Here is a 21620-nt window from a genome sequence, read left to right on the forward strand (position 1 = left end):
ACATATCTATTTTAAATTCGGATACCAAAACAAACATTGTGCTCTAATTACGTTTTAATTCAAAATAATACTGTGAAACTTTATTATGATATTATATTTCTTCAATTTCCCTGCATAAATTTTGTTTATTTTTGTACAAAACAAAACCACCCAGGAGGCTTCTAATTGGTACAATATAATCCATTTCCCGTCGTGAAGCGACAGCTTTCAACTGGAAAAATGTGGTTTGGTAATAATTTAATTACTCTTAAAGGCATTACAGAATTTTTTAATTTTTTTCATTTTTCACATATCTCGAAAAGTAGAAAGAACACATTTTTGCTCTTTTTATTCGATAGTAAATATAATAAATGTAAATACAAGCTGTCCGCTAAAGAATGTTTCAATTTGTGTAAGTAATGTTTAAATAACAATAAGTACTGATTAAGCGGTTTAATTCATTTAATTATAATGATTTAATGAAACCAGTTATAAATTAAACTGTGTAGATAACCAACAATACACGGTTGATAGTAATTTGCCGAACTACCTTGTTTCTTTGGTGATTGACCCATTTTTTATATTTATTTATTAGGCCCAGTTTATACAAAAAACATGTAATTATCCTGAACAATTTTTTTTTAATTTTGGAACATAATACAATAAATAATAAGTCATTGATTGATATCGCACATCGAAGTCACTGTCCAAATCTTAGATTAATAAAAACAAAATTTAGATATTTATTTCAATCACCAATTACATATTATTTAATATTAATAGTGTAGACGCACTCTTAGCAAACACTTCCTGTTGCACTTTACTTTTATTGACAATGCCAACAATTGACTTTGTTGGGTACATACTTTGTTATCTCAATTATCTAATCATTGAAATGATAACATTGATAACACGGAAATAAAATAATTCGATTGTTCTATAAAAAGATAAAGGTTAGAGGTTAAATCCAAGATGGTGGACAATGCCATAAGGGCACAAACCCGTTCTACACAAGTTGACCCAATTTTGTCAATTCGTCATGTTCTTGAACTTTGTAGCGAGCATAAGCTGCGAGAAATTATTCAGTAATGCAAAACTGTATTTAAAATAATTCAGGCGATAATTTTTAAGACAAAACAATAGAAGTGAGGTGCATTAAGGTGAGTGGAATTGTTTAAATAATTCATTTCTGTTAACCTGTTTTGATATCAAACGTAGTTTAGAATTTTCGTTTTGTTGGAATTTGTTTAATTGGCTTGGAGATGTTAACCTCACTCTTGTCAAGGTTAAAGAATTCAGTGTTCAGTTTATTCAAAATAATAGAATTAATCGGACAATTACATTGCCAGGTACTGTCGTTTTATCTTTTCCACTTAGATATAAGTAGCTTGTTTGTGTAATTAAGTGCACGAAAATCTGTTTAATTGTTCCAGGTTTTAGTTGAATAATTACACAAAGATGAATATTTTGAAACTAAAACAGTCAAGAATCATACATTTATGTTTTGCCATCACCTTCTTCACTTCTGGGGTGATTGTTAATCTCATACAATGCTTCTTTTACCTCACGTTGAGGCCCTTCAACAGAAGGCTTTACAGGAAGTTGAATTGGTATTTTTGTTTCACCATTTATTCACGTAAGTGCGATTTATTTATTAACGCACCTTTTACCTGCATTTTTTTATAGAATTGGTTTTTTTGGGCGATTGGTGGTCAGGTTCTCACATTAAATTTTACATAGATAGAGAAGAGTTTGATAAATATTATGGCAAAGAACACGCTTATTGTGTCATGAATCACACTTATGAGATTGATTGGTTAGTGGGGTGGATGATTTGTGATAGGTTACACATGTTAGGGGTAAGAAATTTCACATTTTTACTTTATCGAAATTAATTTATTTCTTTCAGAATTGTAAAGCTTATGCAAAAAAAGTTGTACAGTATATACCAGTGTTAGGTTGGGGGTGGAAATGTTCAGAGTTTGTATTTTTGGAAAGGTCATTTGACAAAGATAAGAAAGTGATAGATACGCAAGTTACGGAATTAGCGGAACATCCTGATCCAATGTGGGTGAGTATTTTTTTATTTGCTTGTGATAAAAATAGCATAATTCACTCTTATCACATTACAATTAATCAATACTTCTGCATGCATAAAAACATGGTAACAATTTACATAAAGTCATAATACTGTTTCTAGTATTGTCTATTACTTGACCAAAATCTTTTGGCATGTGTAGGCCATGTGCGCAGTAGGCTGGGGAAAATTTGAATCAAATTAAAAGCTAGGTTATTAAATGAAATAAAAATGCGATACAGTAGACAGCCTTAAATTCGAAATATAGTGGTAAAGGTAATGCAAAAAATCGATAGAATACTACAGGTGATTAATTAGCATGAAAATGAAGTCAGATTTATTTCCAATAAACTTAATTTTGCCTACTACAGGCTGATTCTTTGAGGGCCTACATTAGAAATTTTCTTACTTTAAATGTAGCTAGAGCTCTTAAATTTTGTATACAAAGAATATTCTAGAATTTTCAAAATTGTCAACTGTCCAATTGCAAGGCTATTATGATTTTTTTAAAATGATCATTAAAAAATGGTTATAGCACAGTTTTTTTTTGACTATTTTTCAACGACAATCAAAAGACTATCGATTTTTATGGAGCCTTTTAGCAACATTTTTATATCTACCTTTTACAGTTTTTGCAAAAAACGAATTTTAGCTTACTATTTTTATTTTTTATTTTAATCGAATAAATTTTCGAAAATACGATTGCTTTTAATTAATTGAAATGTTCAATTTGTCTACCATTTTCATTCAAGAAATCCAAAACTTTATGGTAGGCTGACTGTGTTTCTTTAAATAATTCATAAGTTATAATAAGCCATAATTAAATATTATTGTTTTATTGCTTATTCGATAATGAATCAACTAAAAACTAAATAAAATGTTGAAGTTTGACAATTGCTGACCATTTTACACCGCCTACTTGATTAACGATGAAAATTACGAAGTAAAATCCGTTTTGAATGGTATTTCAAAAACACTAATAGAGAAGGCATATTCAAAAATGCAATAAAATGTGTGTTTAATTAGAATTACCATTTATCACCCTCTATATTTTTTTAATTTAATCTTGGTACAGAACGTCAAGTTATTTTCGCTTCCTAATATTTAGTTCTCCATAGACTTGACTCAGGCAAAATCAATATTTTCGTACCTGTTATCAAGTTTCAGGTTTGTTGTTAACTTGTGATAAAAATTGAAATCGATGTTGACATCAAAGCAACAATGGTTGAAAATGAATTAAGTTTACTTAAAAATAACACACTAGAAATGTCAGATCTTCGATTTGTAAGTTTATTTTAAGCAACGATAAATAATGTATCGATAAATTTGAATAGTAAATCCGTTTCAGAATTTCCACTGTTTTTTCTGTGTTATGTTTGTTCAAGGATATTGTAAAGTGTTTGATAAATGATAAGTCATTGCTCCCCAATTTGTTAATTTTTTTCAATGTGTGATAAGAAAATAAGTAAGCACGCGCTTCCATATTTAATTGATTATCAAAGCAATATTTTTTTCATATCTAATTGAAAGTTTGAAGTTTATACATTTTTATCTATGAAGTTTACAGTAATTAATTTAAATGTATGTATTCGTAATTTACGGTAATGAATATTATCGTAGAAAAATAAATTCGTTTTTTTAAGACTATGAAACAATAAAATAGTTACGTATACTGACGGGATATTACGAAGAAAATGACTAGCTACGTGAATAATTATAAACTTACTAAATGTCATTTAAGATTACATAAAGTATGCAATTTGGTTTATTTGTTTTTTATCACGGCCACAAAGGCCACACATTTTCGTTAAACGTTTTTTACGAGTATGTAAATGCGTATTTAAACAATGTACAATGTCTGAATGTGTTATAATTATAATACATAATTATAAAATAAATATTTGAAAAATATAGAACCATTCTTAATTTTATTGTCAAATTAAAATTAAATAATGTTTACTGATTGATAAACCTTTTTTGTAATTCTAAAGAAAAAAATTTCTTCGTTAGTAAGAAATATTTTAATACATAATACTTATTTTCATAAAATTTTACATTAATTCCCGGACTTTTAGAGACTTCTATTTATCGATCCCTCAGCAGCAAAAGAATTTGTCTTATTGTCATAAAATAATCTTTTTATCTTTTCACAAGTATGTTTTTACATTGCATAAAGAAACTTAAACCACTTTTGATAATTAGAAGATATTTTTAAGACTGGAAGTCAGTATCAACTTTATTATTTTAAATATGTAAAAAGCTACATTTTTTATTGTTAAATTTTGAATTAGTCTAGTTGTTCTAAGGGAGTTTAATAAAATTTCCCTTTACCACCTTTTCGAGATACGTATTTATACTTTTTATTTCTTTTGAAACCAAAAGAAAGTAAAAATGCTTCTAGCTGCGCTTCTAATTATACCAATTTGGATTTAAAATGATATCTATTTTAAATTTTCTAGTTTATTTGTGGTGTATAGATAAATTTTCTTCAAAATTCTTTGGTGATAGAAATTTTGAGTTTAATAGAGTACGGGGCAAAGATGGGATCTATTTTTTATTTTACGTGATTAGTGATGCAAATTTGAGAATAACTAAAATAGCTACATTTGAATCGGTCATTCGAGAAAAAGCCCAACTAGTTAATTTGGGAAAATTGCGCTTTGGAAAAATTTGGCAAAAGTATCCTTGTTTCAGATTTTGTAATCCATTCCTATACTTTAACATAACAGTTCATATGGGATTGTAAGAATATAAGTTTTCTAATAAAACATGTTAAGTTTTTTGTATTTCTTATAAAATGGGTAGTAATAAAACGATCAGTAATAAATTCGATTTCGATCAGTAAAAAATAATAAATAAACAGTATTTAATTAATTTTTGCAAATTAAAAATAATAAATGATCGGTATTTAATTAATTTTTGCCCAGTAAAAAATTTAAGTGACAAGTAAACCACACAGTATTTTATTAAAATTTGCCTAGTAAAAAAATCGTGTATGCACAGTATTTAGTTACAGTTTGCACAATTTAAATAGTAAACGTTCAGTAGCTAGTTTCGCCCCAGCGAACTACAAGAAAACATACCCCTCGAACGATTAAACTCGAAAACGTAAAACTCTAAATGTGGAATTCTACATTGTCTAGTTTTGCGATGCTATTATTTACTGTGCATTTATTATTTTTTACTTTGTATCCTTCATTTTTATTGTGCAATTATTATTTTTACTGTGCATTTATTATTTTACTGTGCAAAAATACTTGTCGTTTAAATAAAATACTGTGCATTTAATTTGTACCCTTATAAAATTACATATTTGAATTTCGGTTCATTTTTTAATGACCGATTCATTTAATAACAAAGGTTTTGAAAAATAGTACAGTAGTACAATAGTAATCGAAGTAGAACTTCGACTTCACTTTTCGGTGATCCGTATAATTTTTCATGAAAAATCAGATTTGTCACTTTCGATTTCGATTATCTGTTTTTATACTTTTACAATCCGATTTATGCATTTCACAATTTATTTATCTATTTTAGTTTTTCATTACCTAACTTTTTTTTAACTAGTTTGTGATAATAAGTTGAAAACAAATATAATTTTTCCAATCTCAAAAATCTTATTTAAATGGATCTAGAACGTTTTAAATGCCTTATGTTCGTTTGTTGTATACTTTAGGACGTTTTGCACACGTAAAAACTTTTAGAATTCGGAGTTTTTTGCCTAACAAAATTTGTTTGGGAAAATTTATTTTTATGAAATTTTTCAAAATAAGGTAAAGATAAATCGTTTTTATCGAAAAACAGAGTAGAAATATTTCCTTTTTTTTTCAAAGAAAATGGAATTACCGCGAAATTTAAACACGGATTTTTATGTCATAAGATTGTCTCTACATCTATGATTCTTTTTCAACGAAAAAGTTACAAATTAAAAAAATGTGCCAAACGAACAAAGAAAATTTCAATTTTTTTTTCATAGATTTATTAAATTTAACAAATAACTTACCAAAACAATAAAAAGATTTAAGAAAATTTGTCATGACAAAGTTTGGAATACTTTTTCAAAACAGACAAATTAGTTCACATTGGCTTATTTTAAAACATTTAAAACGTTTTATACCAAAAAATTATACTTTCGTTTTTTGATGCACCAAATTAAGTCATGACTACCGATTGACTCAGTTAGATAAACAATAAAAAAGAACTTAACCAAAATCAGCTGATCTCAGTTATTAGTTATTACTTGTATACGTAATTCGTTTTATTATTCTGTGTTTTCATCTTTCTTTTAGAAGGTATTTCAAAATACACTTGTACTTATTTAGTGTTTATCATAATTATTATCAAGGGGCCGGATATTTGAGACTACACCGTACTCGTATATGGTTTCATTAACATTGTCATTTTTGTAAGGGGAAAGGCTTTTATGTTTAAAAATAAACCAAAAATTATTGTGGTGCTCTTTCAGTTGTTGCTCTTCCCGGAAGGCACCCGTTTTACGCCAACAAAGCACAAGATCTCCCTCGAATTCGCCCGCCAAAAGAATCTCCCCGAACTAAAGCACCACCTTCTTCCACGAACCAAGGGCTTCACAGCTAGCCTCCCTTCAATGAAGGGCAAAGTGCCAGCAGTTTACGACATTGAGATTTGCTTTAACGAGAACGATCCGTACAAACCAACCATTAGAAACATGTTACTTGGGCGTTCTGTAACGGCTCACATGTACATGAAACGTATTCCTTTGGAAAACTTGCCACAAACCGAACGCGAACAAGAGGACTTCCTCAGAGAGATGTTTGTGCGAAAGGACAAGCTGAGAGATTCGTTTGTGAAAACGGGGGATTTCTTTGCCACTTCGGGAATTCCCCGAGTTGAACCGTTCGAAGTGGAACGAAGGTTTAATTCAGTTATAAATATCGCAGTTTGGGTTGCTTTAATCTGTTGTCCCATGGTGTATTATTTAATTAAGTTGTTGTTTAGCGGAGAGTTGCTCTATTTTTCGATCGGTGCCAGCATCATCGGAGCTTGTAAGTATGCAAAAGCGGGTTATTTATAGAATTGAGTTTGGAATTTTTAGTCTACTTGTTGTTGGACAAAACGATTGGGATGTCTGAGATTGATAAAGGATCGTCCTATGGTACAAACACTCCAAAGAAGGTCGCATAAGTAGTGCTTTTAATAGTATTATTTTAAATGTTAGACATTGCATTGTCTGTGCCAAGCTTAATCAAACACAGAGTTCATTTTCAAACTTAGCGTCAAACGCAACATGTTGATATTTAGAATTTGCAGATATTAAAAACTCCAGGTCAAGTTGGTTCAAAGACTCACAAATAAACAATAGGATTTAAGTTATTAAGAATTTTTGTTACGTTAATAGGAAAAAATAAATAAACTCTTTGTTGTCCTCCTGTTACACTTCCATTATACAGAGTTAACAAAAAAATATGTGAAACTATAAAAATAACACACCTGGTTCCATACTTTTTTATTTTGGAGATTTTATGACGGTAGAGTCATTTTGCTCAACCTAAGCATAAAATCAAGTAAATGCATTTGAACCTTAATTTCGACGGCGTTTTTTGTGACATAAAATCCAGGCACTCCGGCTTGTTCCAGCACTTGTTGCTGATCGGCCACCTGTTAAGACCAATATACAATGAGTGGTAAAGTTATGGAATAAGTTTATTAAAACTAAAAATGATTTTGACCACTGTGCTCTTTAAAAAGTAGACAATTCTCATCTAAATTAAACGTGTTTTTATGATCTTTTAATTGTCGAAATGGAAATACAAAAATATTAAATGTTACGTAATAATTGAACAGTTGTACGTTTTTCTTTTAAACAGATCCCAAAATTTAGAAGATTTGCAAAATTAGTCAAACAGTTCTTTGTTTTTTCTTAATATATTAAGTAAGTAATTAAAAGTACAAAGTGTGTTTAAATGATTCTCATCTAGTCGACTTTGACTTTGAATCTGGTCCGCTGTCAATAAATGTCAAAACGGTCAGATTCACAAAAAGTAACAAAAATGTTGCATTTTTATCATCGCAACTTAAAAAATAAAGGATATTTGATGTCCGAATGCTGGTCATTAATTCTATAAAACCTCACTTCTGATTTTATATAAGACATTCACAGGCGACTAATGAGCATCATTCTAGCACCCCTTGTAATAATTTGTACACAATGCCCTCGTACGTAACTCTTTTAATTGTTTTTAATATTAGTATTGAATTTAGTCAAATAATTATCCAGGAAAATGAGCAAATATTTTTTGGGGTAATTTTTGAGACTAATAATTCCACAAAAAACGTTTTTATAAAAAATAGAGATCAATGTATTTTTAATGCTTTATCTATGGTTAAAATATTACGCTGTAATTTCAAAAGAGATGACAATACAAAGTAATGTTTTGGTTGATATTCATTATTATAATAACATTAGTTTTGTCTTGTTTATTGTTGCACTTTAGTGCGAATTATCTTAAATTGTTAAAAATTAGCCTGGTCAGGTGAAGCAAAGAGACAATCAGAAATTAGGTGCATCTTTATTAGTAGAATTCGATGTTGCTATTAAAAATGTGTACACCTATTTTTAATTAATTAATCTTGGAAGTTTTTCTGCTATTGTTTACAATTATTTCTCTGGCAGTTTATAATTGTTGTAATATTTTCAACAAAGTTGAAAGTCAGAAAGGACTCAAAACTCGAAAACTTTTTCTTACAATTAAATCTTATCTAACACATTAAATTCTCAAATCTGGAAATTTAAGTGATTATTGTTAAAGCAACAACATTTAACAATCCTTAAATTTTAACAGTTTTATCACAGAATAATCGAATGTATATTTATAAATGCAATATTTTGACATTGTTACCAAATTTATGGTGTTATTGGTTTTAGGGCAATGAGTTAATGACGTCCTTTTTTTAATGACAACATTTTTTTCACTGATTTTGATAGTTCTTTAATATCTTCCTGATAAATAGACGAAATTAAAAAAAAATACGAAAGTTATCCATAATAAAATTACTTGTTCTTTTTTTCTATTTTTTAATAATTAACATGACAACACAATAAAAAACAAAAAATACTAAAAAACAATCAAAATGAGGCAATAACAGGAAGATAAAGCTCTTGTGCGTAATTAGTAATTATTACCATCGACAATTTTTGATTATTTATTTTTTTTATACAATCTGTCTATAAATGAATCTAGGATCGTAGTAGGTGTTAAAATTTTGCTGCTTCTTTCCAAAAAAAAAAAAAAACGAACAATGTTAGTATTCCACTTTCTCTTTTAGTATTTCACAAGAAACCGTCGATCTTGAAAATTTCAGGTTTATAAAATACTCTTAAATAATAATTTCTATACTTCATCGTGTTGTACTCTTCTCCTATAGCAGTGAACCCCCGCTTTTTGTTTATTTTAACATGAGACACATTGGTAAAAAATTGCTATAAGTAAAGGCACAAAAGCAGAACTTTTACTCTATGCTTGAAAAGTGAAACATTTACCTGTGACATCAGTCATAAAAGTTACCGCTCTTGTGACTTTTGCCAATAAACATGTTTTGTGGTGTGGTAGTCCTTACAGAGGAGTGGATAGAGTAAATAATTTTTTATTATTATAATTAATTAATTATAACAAACTCTTTGAAGTCCATTTCAGTTCGTGGTCAAAAAAATACTGTAAATACTTTCGACAATTAAATAATTTATGGAAACGTCGATAGATAATATCCATTCCAATTCAATAAAAATAGAAACACCGCATTTTCTCTCAAAGTTGGTTGTTATAAATTATTCATGCCTTTAAAAAAATTAATAGCTGATGTAATTTATAGCTGCAATGACAGATCTAATAGTCAACAACCTAAGTACTTTTTTATAAACGTTATTTAATAAAATAATTTGACAAAATGTGATGTTGTCATTTTTATTGAATTGGAATAAGTTTAAAAGTGAAAAGTTGAGAATTGTGCATTTTGCCAAAATAAAATATTTTCGGCTCTAAAAAGATTATTCCATAATTTTGGCGCTCACTGTGCTTAAATGTAAATAATATATTGAATGTTATTACCTTTTGGTCCAGTTGTATCACCAGCCCCATATCAAATTGTTTCAGTTCGTCTTTCTGTGTAAGCATCAATTTCCTAAGTTCCTCAACTTTCTTGTCAGGATCGCCAATGTACCGGTTTAGTATTTCGTGTTCCTTTACTGAAAATCATTGTCAAATACTTATTTTAATTAATAAATAGTGTTACGTTTCTGGTTATTGATAAATTGAAGTCTTTGTTGGTACAAGTGCTGCTCAGTCACATGCTGGATCTCCAGCAAACCTTTCACAATCTCGAAAACAGTATCGTTTAATAAACAATTCGCAAGACTCGACAATAATTCGTAAGGAAGGCGCATTTGATATTTCCTAAAAAAAACTTGCTTTATAATAACGCAAAGAAATCAAATAACTTACGGGGGCAAGTCCCTGGCCATGTTTTGCAACTGCTCGAGGAGGAAATACAGCTTTTTCTGTAAAATTTCGGGAGGATCCATGTTTTGCTGGACATTTCGCTTTGTAGGTTATGTTATTGTTTTTAAATAGTAGTGATTGGTAGTGATTTTAGCTGTCACTGCGACAGATCACAAATATGTAAGGTTAAGTATAGTTCGTAATTTAAACAAAACTAATAAATACGGGGATTTTTTTATGTTATCACGTACATATCGTATCAGTTTAGTAATATGTGAGCAACAGTCGTAGTACAAATGTGGAATTTTCAAATTTCCGTGTTTTTTACGCTTCTGTAAGTATTTTATTGTCTTAAATTTAAGCATTTGAACTAATCTGTGGGAGTTTAGAAGCATCCTGGACTCATCAAAAGCAGACACAAACTGTACTGAACTCAAAGAACAGTTTGCAAGTGCTACAGCAGAGTTCAGTTCTTGTGCAATCCAAAATTCCAGACCAGTAACATTCTGTGAAAATTGTGTTAACGCTTATATACAAATAGTGGATAGTTACAACGGTATGAAAGAGGTAAAGTTGTTTGATTTTTTAGTAAAATAGGCCTAGACACTTATTTAGGTTCCAGACAATGGAACGTACTGCATTGATAGATTCGTAAATTTAGATAGGTTAGGAATTGTCCAAACTTCGTACATCAACAGTTACAATTTGTGGAATAACGCCAAATGTTACGGTGAGTCATTATTTCCGAGTTAAATTTTATAACTTGTAATTTTTAAGAATGTTTCCAAGTTGTTGATGGAAAATTAACACCAAATAAATCACTTGAAACCATAGCTTTCAACAAATATTATGATAATTTTATGCAGTGTATCAATGGAACTGATATTAATGATACGACATTGTGCCCGACTTGTATAGACGATTATTTAGATTTAAATAGTTACTATCACAGCATCAGTAATGAAAACGAGAAAATTGGGGGATGCATGGATATGGTCGATTTAGTGAGTATTTAATAATACAGTGAGTTTAAAGTAACGCATTAAATTCATATTCTTCTTGTAATTTTTCACAATAAGCAAAAACGTCCTTTATAAAATAAGGCAACAATAAAAAAATAAAACTTTTTATGTGTAAATATCAAGAAGTTTTTTTTATTTTTATTTCTTGATCTTTTCAAATATATTTTTTATAATTACGTGGAACATAAAAGAGAATTAGCTGTTCAAAATTATAAAAATACCAACGTCGCATTTTCTCTCAAAATTAATACCTAATACAATTAATAGTTTCAATGACAGTTCTAATCAATAGTAATCATTAATAACTATTTTTATCAATCTTATTTAAAAAATAAATCGGTAAAATGCGACGTAGGTGTTTTTATAGTTTTGAAACAGCTAATATACTATCAAAACAGTAACCAAAAATATCAGTTGTCATTTAAAAACATTATAAATAGCGTCATTATTCAGAAACCAGTGATGCCACAAACGTTACAAATGGTATCAGAATGTAGCATTTACAAAAATTAAATCGACCTGTTTAAGGATTTTTTTCAAAAATATGAATTTTATGCGTTACTTTAATCTCACCCTATAGAGGGTGTTAGGCTTAGCAATATTTCGTCTGTGAATTTGTTATAATCAGATGACTTAAAAACTCTTATATCATTTTTCCAAAAAGTGCGTACTTTCTTCAGAATTTTTTATTAACCCACCTGTTGAGAGCCACTGTGTGGTTTATGGTAGTTTATTAGCAGTTAATTTTTTTCAAACAAAATGGAGATGGTGGTGCTTGGGCAATTTGGAAATTTTTCAAAATTGTGTGTGGGGTTCGAATCCCGGTCCTGGCAAAAAATTTTTTTTTATAAAATTTAATAACAAAACACAAATTGAAATAGAAGAATAACGTAGTGGAACAAGAAGTTACTTTACCTCTGTTTTGTCAATAATATTAAAATTTAAGCAAATTTTTATAATTATAGTTCAGTGGTTCTCAAAATTTGGGACTTTAATTCCAGAACGATTTTGTTGGGAAAACTATGCATTTTTGATTTACATAAATTTTGCTTAATCGATTATTTTGCCATTTTGTATCTACCTTTAAATTTTTGATAAACCATCCCCTAACACGCTGTATAATAATGTTTCATAAATTTTGTAACGCAGCTCTTTGATGTTTTAAAATAAAAGGTAGAGGGCGTCATATTATGTCAGATGACATTTTGACCACAGACTGTCGGTTTGCCAATTAAATCTTGACTTCACTTTTACACAAATAAAATGTAACAGCTTGCTTATTATTTTTTTGGTAATTATAAAGCTGCGTTTTTGCATATCTTTTGTTGTAATCTCTTCCAAAATCTTTATGAATCTTGATGGTGATGTCGAATTGATTATTTCTATTCAAATTAATCAAGGTTTTTTTTTATAAAAATCTAATTTCTCTATAAAACATTGGTACTTCTTTGCATAGATTTTTGTGACACAGTTACCTGATACATAGAATTTTGTTAGAAACAAGTGAAAATTATATCTAATATTAAACCGAGCATGTTGTTACTTTTGGCTTTTTTTATTATATTTGATTGATTATCTAATCAAAATTAGATCGAAATTGATATTATTTAGTTTGTTTCACTCGGTTTAATTGGGTTTTTTTTATCAAAATTTCGTTAAAAAATTAAAGTCAGTAAAATTATTTTTACTTTTACCAGCGTCTAAAAAATTTTTAAAAAATCCAAAGCGTGTTTTACACTCGTATTCAATAAGTCACAAAATGTCGTCCTGTTAATTACAACATTTAAGTTGCAAAGATCCAGTAAAAGCTTTATTTTATTTTCAGATAAATAATACCAGACAATTCTGGAGTCAAAAATGCTGCAAATATCGCAGACACGATGAACACATTTTTTTAGCATCGGCAATTACAGTTCTTATAGTAACTTTACTCTTTTACGTAATTGCACAATTTTCTTCAGTGAAGAAGACACCAACAATAATGCAACGTAATTTAGGAAAACAAAAAGGTTCCAAAAATATTTAACTTTTTTTTGTAGAGACCCGATTTGCAGAATCGTTAAGCCACAACAGCCAGTCATAAAACAATGTGATGTTTTTTATTAAAATATTTACAATAAACAAGTTTTCTAATAACATATTTATTTTTAACTTATCACAGAAACCTTATCACACAAAACGTTGGGATTTCGATGTTCACAAATTGGACACTCGTATTTCGAATCCGCGGTCTGATTACCCTAAAAAGAATTTAATAAGACCTGGCGATTTTTAGAAAAACTGCGGGTGCTGTACAATTTTTATTAATTGCCGTATTTTAAAAATAAAAAATTAAGTATCTAAATGGCTTTTAATGTGGTATAAACTGATGTTTTTATTTTATTTTTCCAAATGTCATGATATATCTTGGACTACATTTAACTTTCTTATTTTAAATTGAAACCAATATTTTTTTTTTGTAATTTGGAAGGCACATTAAATTTTTTTGGTACAAACAAGTGCAATGTGTTCTACTTTTATCAAAAAAATGGAAAAATTGTCAAAGTTGGAAAAGAATATAAAAGTTAATAAAATCTAGTTGTTTGGTATCAAATAAGAAATGTCAATGTTATTATTTCAAAAAGCAGCAAATAGAAGAAAATATTGACAATATTTTAAATTAAAATAATTCATTTTAAAGAAAAAGTACTTGGAACAAGATTATTTTTAACGTCAATATCTTTTATGACACCATGCAACTAGATTTTTTTTTCAACTAAGTATTGTTTTTAAACAATTTTTAGTAAAAGTAAAATATAACACATTCTTAAAAGACTAGCTAATTTATTATATTCATAACCATACCAATTTAAAATAAAAAGTTGAATATAACCCAACAAATTCTATGACAGAAAAATTTAAAAGCATCTGCTTATACTAGATTAAAAGCGATTTAGTTTAGTTTTTTAACTTTTAAAATCGACACATAAATAAAAATTCTACAGCGCCTGCCGTTTTTGAACAATCACCCTGTATAAACTTCATTCTTTTTTAATACTTGTCAAAGCGTTGTCATGTTGGTATGAGCCACCTTCACCTACCAGTTTTTTTTATATAAAATTTGTTTACACCTGTTAAGCTTTTATATCCCATATTAGTTCCTAGTAGAATTTTGCAACAACGCAATTGCATTTTTTTTGAGTAAAATGGAACACAAATTGAGTTTCTGGTGGGTTTTCTTGGCTCAAAATTTGTCGTTAGGATTCAGTTTAACACAGATTTTTTTATACAGAAACTCTCAATTTAACTCAATTTCACTCCAAAAAATTCAAATCGCTGTTGCAATTCTATTATGAACTGAAATGGGATATAGCTAATATAATTTCTAGTTTCAATGAGAGATTTAATAATTAATAACACTATTCGACATTTTTATAAAAAAAAATCGTTTAAAATGCAAAATGCGACGTTCGCATTTCTATAGTTTTGAAACAGCTAATATGCAAATCTGAAAATTTTTACAAATCTTTAGTTTTTTTGTACTTAGTGTAAATGGTCGGTTGGGTTATGCAGACCATAAAATTTTAAGTCGTTAATCTACAAAATAACTCGGTGCATTGTACGTGTTGTAATTAATGTAAAACAACTTGAAATTTGGACAGATTTTTAAATTGAATTTGACAGTTAAAAAATTACGCCAACCTTAATTCAAAATATTAATGTTTTCGCTAATGCCAACCCGACGGCTCTTTGACATTTGAATTTGACTACAAAAAAATATGGACTATACCTTTAAACACACGTAACAAAATACATGGGCACATCCCATATGATGAGGCAAAATAGGATTTTCCCCACAATGTGCACACTTGGAATGCATGGTCATGGTACGCGAATTGAGGACAACATAAGTAGGTTTTTTGTGGAATGGATTAAAGTGCCTCATTGTTCTCTTAATTTTGTGGTAATTAATTAGTGGGATTATATGAATAAGAACATCCTGGAAAAGTACTTGATGCACCAACAAGCGATTAATCATTGCACCAATTTTTCCGTTCATTGTTCTTGATTCGTTAAAAAAAGTAAAATATTCCAAAATTGCACAGTTGATTGCCTAATCTCAGACAAATAATACAGGATGTTTCACATAATTTTACGCGACCTGCGCCTCTAAAATGCCACCTACAACACATATTCCGATATACGAACTCGATTACAAATTTTGAAAAACTGGATTGTTTTTTCTTGTTTGTTCACTCCTTCAAAAAATTACGTTTTTAGTCAATTAGTGATTAAGATAAACAGATTACTGTCACGGGTTTCCACAAAATAAATAATCAAATGTGAATTTTTTGTATCTAGTGTTTTGTGACTCTTGAATATTTGGGTGCGTATGTATACATTTGGCGCAGGCCTCGTAAAGTTATGTGAGACACCCTGTATAATTATAATTACTATGGTTATCTAAACAATCAACGGAAAAATAAATTAAATTGAAAGAATTCTTACGATAAATCCATTCCAAAGTAATTCTCTAGATAAATATTTCGCTTCAAAATGCCTTGGAGCAGTTTTGGTTGAGTACTCTTGGTTCAAACCCAAACACCTTTCTATCAATAACGGTTTAACCCCACGTCGTAGAAATATGGACATATTGATAAAATTCAATAAAACTAAAACCATGTGTATCTTAAACATAAACGTGTTAACCTTATGCGAGGGCTTCCAGAACTCGAGACGATGTTTAACGTAATCAAAACAGTTCCCAAACAAGTAAAGAATTTTCTTGAAATTCGACATGTTGCTGTACTTTATTGATAAAAGTTGTTGCCCAAAAGTGCTCTCATTGCGACAGACTGAATTTTTCAGAAGCGCTAAACGCACAATTAGGCCCAACTCAGGTTCAATGGGGGCTATATAACCAGGCTAAAATTACACTTTCAGGCAACCAAACCTTAACAAGGGGGCACTTACGGGTAAGAAACGGCTAGTCTCGTGAAGAATTCGCATAAGGGCTTTGTAGATTTCATTATCAAGGAAAATTGCGTTCATTTGGGTGACTCTCAGTAACTTATCGTTGGACATTTTGCACAAGTTTTAGACAAATTGAGCGTTTGGAATGTTGATTTATTGCAACTATTTGTATTTTTGGCACTATTTGTTGTTTTTTAATTATTTCATAATGATCATAACCTCAGAATTTGTGGAACTTTTCGGGTTGTTATGTTGGCAGCGACGTCACGGGTGACGTATTTGACATTTGGCGAAACGTCAAGTTGTGAGGTGTTTTGTTGGAAATAAACAATTTTTAGTGTAATTACTTGAGGCACTTAGCATAAAACAACGACTTTACAAGTGTAACGTTTCCTTTTATCGTTTTGTGATAATAAGAACAATATGTCGGCCAAAAACAATGTTTCGGTGGATGCCCGCCAAGAGTTAGCAGAACTTGTTAAAAGAAAAGCAGAAATTGCGGTAAGAGTTACTTTATAAATGTTGAAGCTTTGTATTAAGAAATGTTTTTCTGTTTGGCTTAAATTCGCGGTCTTTAACCAATTATAGGAGACGTTAGCAAATCTCGAGCGCCAAATTTACGCGTTTGAAGGTTCCTATTTAGAAGACACTCAGTTGTATGGAAATATAATTCGAGGCTGGGATCGGTATTTATCGAGTAACAAAACAACAAACTCTAAGGCTGATAAAAGAAATAGGAAATTTAAAGAAGCCGAACGTCTGTTTTCTAAATCGTCCATAACCTCAATGGCTGTGAGTTGGGACGAGTTTTGTGTATTTTTTTTGTATTTTAATGAACGTTTTACAGGCGGTTAGTGGAATTGTTGACCAAAATCAGGAGAAAAGTAAGAATAGTTATGAAATAAAAAATCATTCATACGTCTAGTTTTTTTTGTATTCGTTTTGTAGCTTTTTTGTAGTGTTTGTGGTAGTTTTGCTGTGAACTTTCTTCTAGATAGATGTTTTCTCTAGTTTGGTCACTGCCTCTTATATGCACTGGAAAAATGAGAGACATTCCAATAGCTCTGTAAATGTTTTACTCTAAAATTATTCAAATTTTGCAAGCAATGAAACAAAATATTACAATAATTTAGAGTTTATTTTCATTGCTTACAACTCCCACAGGGAGTAAATTGGGAGGCATATTGAACATTTTACATTTAGTTTTACTTATTTATTTGTTTTGTTGTTAGTTGTGTCATAAACCCTACAAAAACAATTCACCAACAGTAAAACTTCTATAATCCGAACGAATTCTATTGCAGCAGGTTCTTCGGATTATCGAATTAACTTTTTTCTCTTACTTTAATTGAATAAAAAAAAATAAGTATTTTTATTTAAAAAATTTCATAGGGACATATACCGAGTAGAACAAACAAATATTTTTTTTACTTATTTATTTTATTGTTATTATTTATCATAAACCTCTAATAAATTCGGACTGATATTTTTTGAATTAACTATTCTCTTATTATTAAAACGAATAAAAAGAAACATTTTTTTTAACTTAGAGTGATCCTGTTAAGAGAATTGTAATTTTATATAAAAACTGTTGTTTGCATTGCAACACTTCGTTCAACAGAAAGTTAATTGACAGGTATTTTATTATTACTAATATTATTATTATCACAAAAGATCATAGAGGAGTCCCTGTCGGGACTATTTTGCTTAAAATTAAAATAAAAATAGTGGTGGTAAATACGGTATTTCAATTCCACCCAAAAAGGTTGTCAGTTCTTGATTTAAATCGCAAGATGTTAGGTGCATTTTTTATGACCATTTTATGTAAAACGAACACTAGGACAATCAAATGTTTATATTTTTATTTATATTTCTATTGTTTAGTTTTTCATAAACCATGCCAAAATAATATACAGTAAAATTTTTATAATGCGCACTAATTACTATTGCAAGAGGTTTTTAGAATTACCAAATTAACTTTTTCCTCTTAATTAAAATGATTAAATAAGCAAAAGTAAGTATTTGTATTAAAAGAAAAACAAATATACCTAGTGAGCCTGTTAAAAGCATGTTTCAATTTTATATGTATAACAGGCAGTTACGTTTAGAGACATTTTGAACATATTATTTAAAATTTAAATTTGATTAAAAAAATCAAGTTTCTATTTTTTAATTTTAGTTGTTTTAATGTTATTGTTTGTTTTATCATAAACTATATAAAAATACACTAAAACCTATTATAATTCGAAATACTTACTATTGCAAGAGGTTCTCCAATCGGATGATCGAATTACATTTTTTGTCTTCATTAAAATGAAATAAACAAAATACTCGTAAGTATTTTTATTAAAAAAACAATCAGAGAATTACATATTTTAATCACTATACAAAAATGTTGTAAACGTTGTTCATCTGGAAGTAAATTGAAAGACATTTTGAACATTTTGAGGAACAACGAATAAAAATATTTTTTACTTCTTTAATTGTATATTTTATCGTTAATTATGTCTGCAAGAACATTACACAGTAAAACCATTTTAGTCAGAATTACTATTACAAGGGGTTTTTCTATGTAACTACAGTAGCGAGGGGTGCTTCTTTTAGTGAGTTTTTCTCAATATTTCAGAAACCATTACAGATAATATTACAATATTTGATACAGTTAATAATCTTTATATTCCCAATCGAATTCGAGAATCTAATGTAATAAGAGCTGTCAGGTTGGCATTATCATAAATAGTATTTTTTTTTAATTAAGGTTGGTGTAATTTTTTACCTAGAAAATTCAATTTCCAAATTTTTCAAGTTGTCTCCAATTTACAAGACGTACAACAACACATTTAGTTATTTTAGACCACCTTTAGAGTAACGAATTAACGATTAACACTAACGTCCAATTTTCAAAAATGTCAAATCTGGTGTTCAAACTGTCAAATACAGAATACAGCCAGTTTCTAAAGTGGTTGAACATGAACTTTTAGGGTGTTACAGTCTTTATCAGAATTTTGACACTGACAGTTGATTATACAAAAAAATTAACTATAGAAATTTTGAGCAGGGGCGTTCCAAACTGGAGGGAAGTAGGGTAAAAAATATCCTAACTATGTGGATTTAGTTTTGTAACACATGGGCTTTAAATAAATTCTGTACTAGTTCAGGATTAGTTCTAAAAATCGTTTTTGTTTGAGTTTCAGAATTTGCAAAATAATATTGCATTGAAATTGAAATTGAGGTGTATACGTACAGTGTCATTCTGCTAAAAGTATTTTCTTCCTGTGTCTCAAAACTCAATAATTACACAGAGAATTTTTCGGCAGTTCTTTATACATAATTTAAATTAATTAATATTAAGTCACTGACGAAAAAATTCTAATGATATTCTTTCTGAAGGGAACCATTAATAATAAAAAAATTGTTTCTAGCCACCAAAAAATAAAATTATTGTGTTGTTCATATTTTCCAACATTTTTAATTGTAATCAAACTGTAATTAAGATTGAACTTGTGATTTACTTTGCCAAGATTAACTTAATCGATGATTATTTTTTTTATCTATTTTTGCACAAAAATTTTTTCATTGGCTTAATTAAACTTTATTTTAAAAATTTATAGGAAAATTCCGAAAAAAAAATGCGTAGAAAGATTTAATTGATAGCAAACGCTCATCTTTATGATTTTAGCTTTAAAAATATACTTTTTTAGACTAACCCTGTAGAAACATCGAAAATTATGAATTTAATATAAAGTTGAAAAAAGAGTAAATTTCTAATGCCCCAGTGTTTTTTATATTAAAAAATAATTAAAAATGAAAATTGAGTTTTAAGTTAAGGGTAAATAGGTCATAAATACCTAATTTTTAGTAGCGTTTGACGCCTGTCATATTTGAATTTAGTGTACGTTATTCTAATTAAGTCAGAAAAAATTCCCATGCTGTAACTTGATGACTATAAATGGAAAATATTTACATAATAACAGTGGGGCAAAAATGCGGAAGTAATCCGTAAATTAATTATGGCCCCAGCAATTTAAAAACCATTGATGTCAACATAATTTTTCTAATGAACGCTTTTTAGAAATTAATTGTGTCGGAAAATTTGCTTGTTTACCGTGGAATCTCTCTCATTTTTAAAGTTACTTTTACTTTTTCATATTTTTTGTTTTTTTAATAATTGTATCCTGCCTCCTATTCACTTAATTAGCAACTAAAATTTTGTGATAGTCTATAAACGTTGTTTTTGGCGATGGAATGTAGACATTTTGTAATAACAGTCGCCAGAACAATCGGTCATTGTAACGCGTTTTGTAGTAATTAGTTTGGAAATACCTTAACAGAAAAATTTACAAGGCCACTGATCCGATCTACTTACATTGCACAAAATCGCCGCTTTTATTCATCGTTCATTTTTTCAGCCGAATGATTTGGCAATTAAATTGCTAAAACCGTCTAGTTTTTCTGTACAGGTATTACGTTCAAGCAGTTACTTTTTCAAGTAATTTTAGTTTTATTTTTTACTCGTAGTGGAGCCGCACAGCGATACTGAATCTCAAACTAATGGAGATTCTAGTGATACTAACTTAGGTCCTAATTCGAACCATATAGATTCTGGGATGAAAAATGCAGGAAAACACTCGACGAATTCCTTGAATGGTGTACAGAACGGGCTTGACCATCGAAATAGCCCCAATAGAGACGTTTCGGCCAAACAGAAAAGTTTCAGTGCAAGTGCTAAAAAAACTAATAATAAGAAAGCTAGACACAGATGACTTTTTGTGCTGTTTTCTCAACCTATTTGTGTGTGTTTACAGTTTTAAGGTTTTTCAATTGTGAGTTTGGAATCTAAGTACCTGCATATTGAAATTGTACACTTTTTACCGATGTAATTGTTTGGAACAATAAATAAAATTATTCAGCAATTAAATGATTTCCTTCATTCAAATAAGAAATAAGTACGGTAAGTGTATGTGTCTATAAATTTAAGTATTTATGTAAGTTCAACTTTCTTTAAATTGTTTTATCTTTTCAACACTCATTGCTGCATTATAAAATTGTCTGCTCGTAAATGTCATTTTCTTAGTTTTTATTACGCTTTTGCGTTAGAAATTATTACAAGGTATT

The 21620-nt window shown here is 29.1% G+C and overlaps 4 protein-coding genes across 7 annotated transcripts; 3 read left to right on the forward strand and 1 right to left on the reverse strand.

Moving 5' to 3' along the window:
- The first annotated feature begins 829 nt into the window (after positions 1-829).
- LOC658542 (1-acyl-sn-glycerol-3-phosphate acyltransferase delta) lies at positions 830-7460 on the forward strand. Of its 2 annotated transcripts, none has more exons than XM_964924.4 (6): positions 830-1139; positions 1413-1615; positions 1666-1838; positions 1889-2050; positions 6522-7080; positions 7131-7460. In XM_964924.4, the coding sequence occupies exons 2-6, from the start codon at positions 1438-1440 to the stop codon at positions 7217-7219; spliced, it is 1161 nt and encodes a 386-aa protein (XP_970017.1). In that variant the 5' UTR covers positions 830-1139; positions 1413-1437; the 3' UTR covers positions 7220-7460. The 2 variants fall into 2 exon arrangements, with proteins under 2 accessions (XP_970017.1, XP_008194730.1); XM_008196508.3 differs by lacking the exon at positions 830-1139 and adding an exon at positions 1198-1328.
- On the reverse strand, positions 7450-16767 carry LOC658617 (peroxisome biogenesis factor 2). Of its 2 annotated transcripts, XM_964993.4 has the most exons (7): positions 16506-16767; positions 16041-16457; positions 15322-15531; positions 10534-10589; positions 10325-10485; positions 10141-10277; positions 7450-7693 (listed from the first exon to the last, which is right to left on the reverse strand). In XM_964993.4, the coding sequence occupies exons 1-7, from the start codon at positions 16614-16616 to the stop codon at positions 7556-7558; spliced, it is 1230 nt and encodes a 409-aa protein (XP_970086.2). In that variant the 5' UTR covers positions 16617-16767; the 3' UTR covers positions 7450-7555. The 2 variants fall into 2 exon arrangements, with proteins under 2 accessions (XP_970086.2, XP_064212955.1); XM_064356885.1 differs by lacking the exon at positions 7450-7693 and having other exon boundaries at positions 9373-10277.
- LOC100141930 (osteopetrosis-associated transmembrane protein 1) lies at positions 10511-13690 on the forward strand. 2 transcript variants are annotated; one of them, XM_001807235.4, is made up of 7 exons: positions 10513-10635; positions 10685-10864; positions 10920-11097; positions 11146-11260; positions 11308-11534; positions 13378-13540; positions 13592-13690. In XM_001807235.4, the coding sequence occupies exons 2-7, from the start codon at positions 10827-10829 to the stop codon at positions 13633-13635; spliced, it is 765 nt and encodes a 254-aa protein (XP_001807287.1). In that variant the 5' UTR covers positions 10513-10635; positions 10685-10826; the 3' UTR covers positions 13636-13690. The 2 variants fall into 2 exon arrangements, with proteins under 2 accessions (XP_008194760.1, XP_001807287.1); XM_008196538.3 differs by lacking the exons at positions 11308-11534; positions 13592-13690 and having other exon boundaries at positions 10511-10635; positions 13378-13518.
- Positions 16768-16787: 20 nt separating the features above from the next.
- On the forward strand, positions 16788-21423 carry Eaf6 (Esa1-associated factor 6). Its single transcript, XM_008196517.3, has 4 exons — positions 16788-17006; positions 17094-17297; positions 17353-17389; positions 21024-21423. Exons 1-4 carry the CDS (start codon positions 16929-16931, stop codon positions 21266-21268), a joined length of 564 nt encoding a protein of 187 aa, XP_008194739.1. The 5' UTR covers positions 16788-16928; the 3' UTR covers positions 21269-21423.
- The last annotated feature ends 197 nt before the right edge of the window (positions 21424-21620 follow it).

Source organism: Tribolium castaneum, chromosome 5 (assembly GCF_031307605.1).
Source record: "Tribolium castaneum strain GA2 chromosome 5, icTriCast1.1, whole genome shotgun sequence".
NCBI lineage: Eukaryota > Metazoa > Arthropoda > Insecta > Coleoptera > Tenebrionidae > Tribolium > Tribolium castaneum.

Coding starts and splice junctions, on each gene's coding strand:
- LOC658542 (XM_964924.4), top strand. CDS start 1,438: ATGAATATTTTGAAACTAAAACAGTCAAGAATCATACATTTATGTTTT. Junction 1,616..1,665: donor TTGTTTCACCATTTATTCAC/GTAAGTGCGATT, acceptor ATTTTTTTATAG/AATTGGTTTTTTTGGGCGAT. Junction 1,839..1,888: donor ATAGGTTACACATGTTAGGG/GTAAGAAATTTC, acceptor TATTTCTTTCAG/AATTGTAAAGCTTATGCAAA.
- LOC100141930 (XM_001807235.4), top strand. CDS start 10,827: ATGTGGAATTTTCAAATTTCCGTGTTTTTTACGCTTCT. Junction 10,865..10,919: donor TCCGTGTTTTTTACGCTTCT/GTAAGTATTTTA, acceptor GTGGGAGTTTAG/AAGCATCCTGGACTCATCAA. Junction 11,535..13,377: donor GCATGGATATGGTCGATTTA/GTGAGTATTTAA, acceptor TTTTATTTTCAG/ATAAATAATACCAGACAATT.
- LOC658617 (XM_064356885.1), bottom strand. CDS start 16,616: ATGTCCAACGATAAGTTACTGAGAGTCACCCAAATGAACGCAATTTTC. Junction 10,590..15,321: donor TTTGTTACGTGTGTTTAAAG/GTATAGTCCATA, acceptor GAAATTTTACAG/AAAAAGCTGTATTTCCTCCT. Junction 10,486..10,533: donor ATGGCCAGGGACTTGCCCCC/GTAAGTTATTTG, acceptor AGTTTTTTTTAG/GAAATATCAAATGCGCCTTC.
- Eaf6 (XM_008196517.3), top strand. CDS start 16,929: ATGTCGGCCAAAAACAATGTTTCGGTGGATGCCCGCCAAGAGTTAGCA. Junction 17,298..17,352: donor CGTCCATAACCTCAATGGCT/GTGAGTTGGGAC, acceptor AACGTTTTACAG/GCGGTTAGTGGAATTGTTGA. Junction 17,390..21,023: donor TGACCAAAATCAGGAGAAAA/GTAAGAATAGTT, acceptor TTTTACTCGTAG/TGGAGCCGCACAGCGATACT.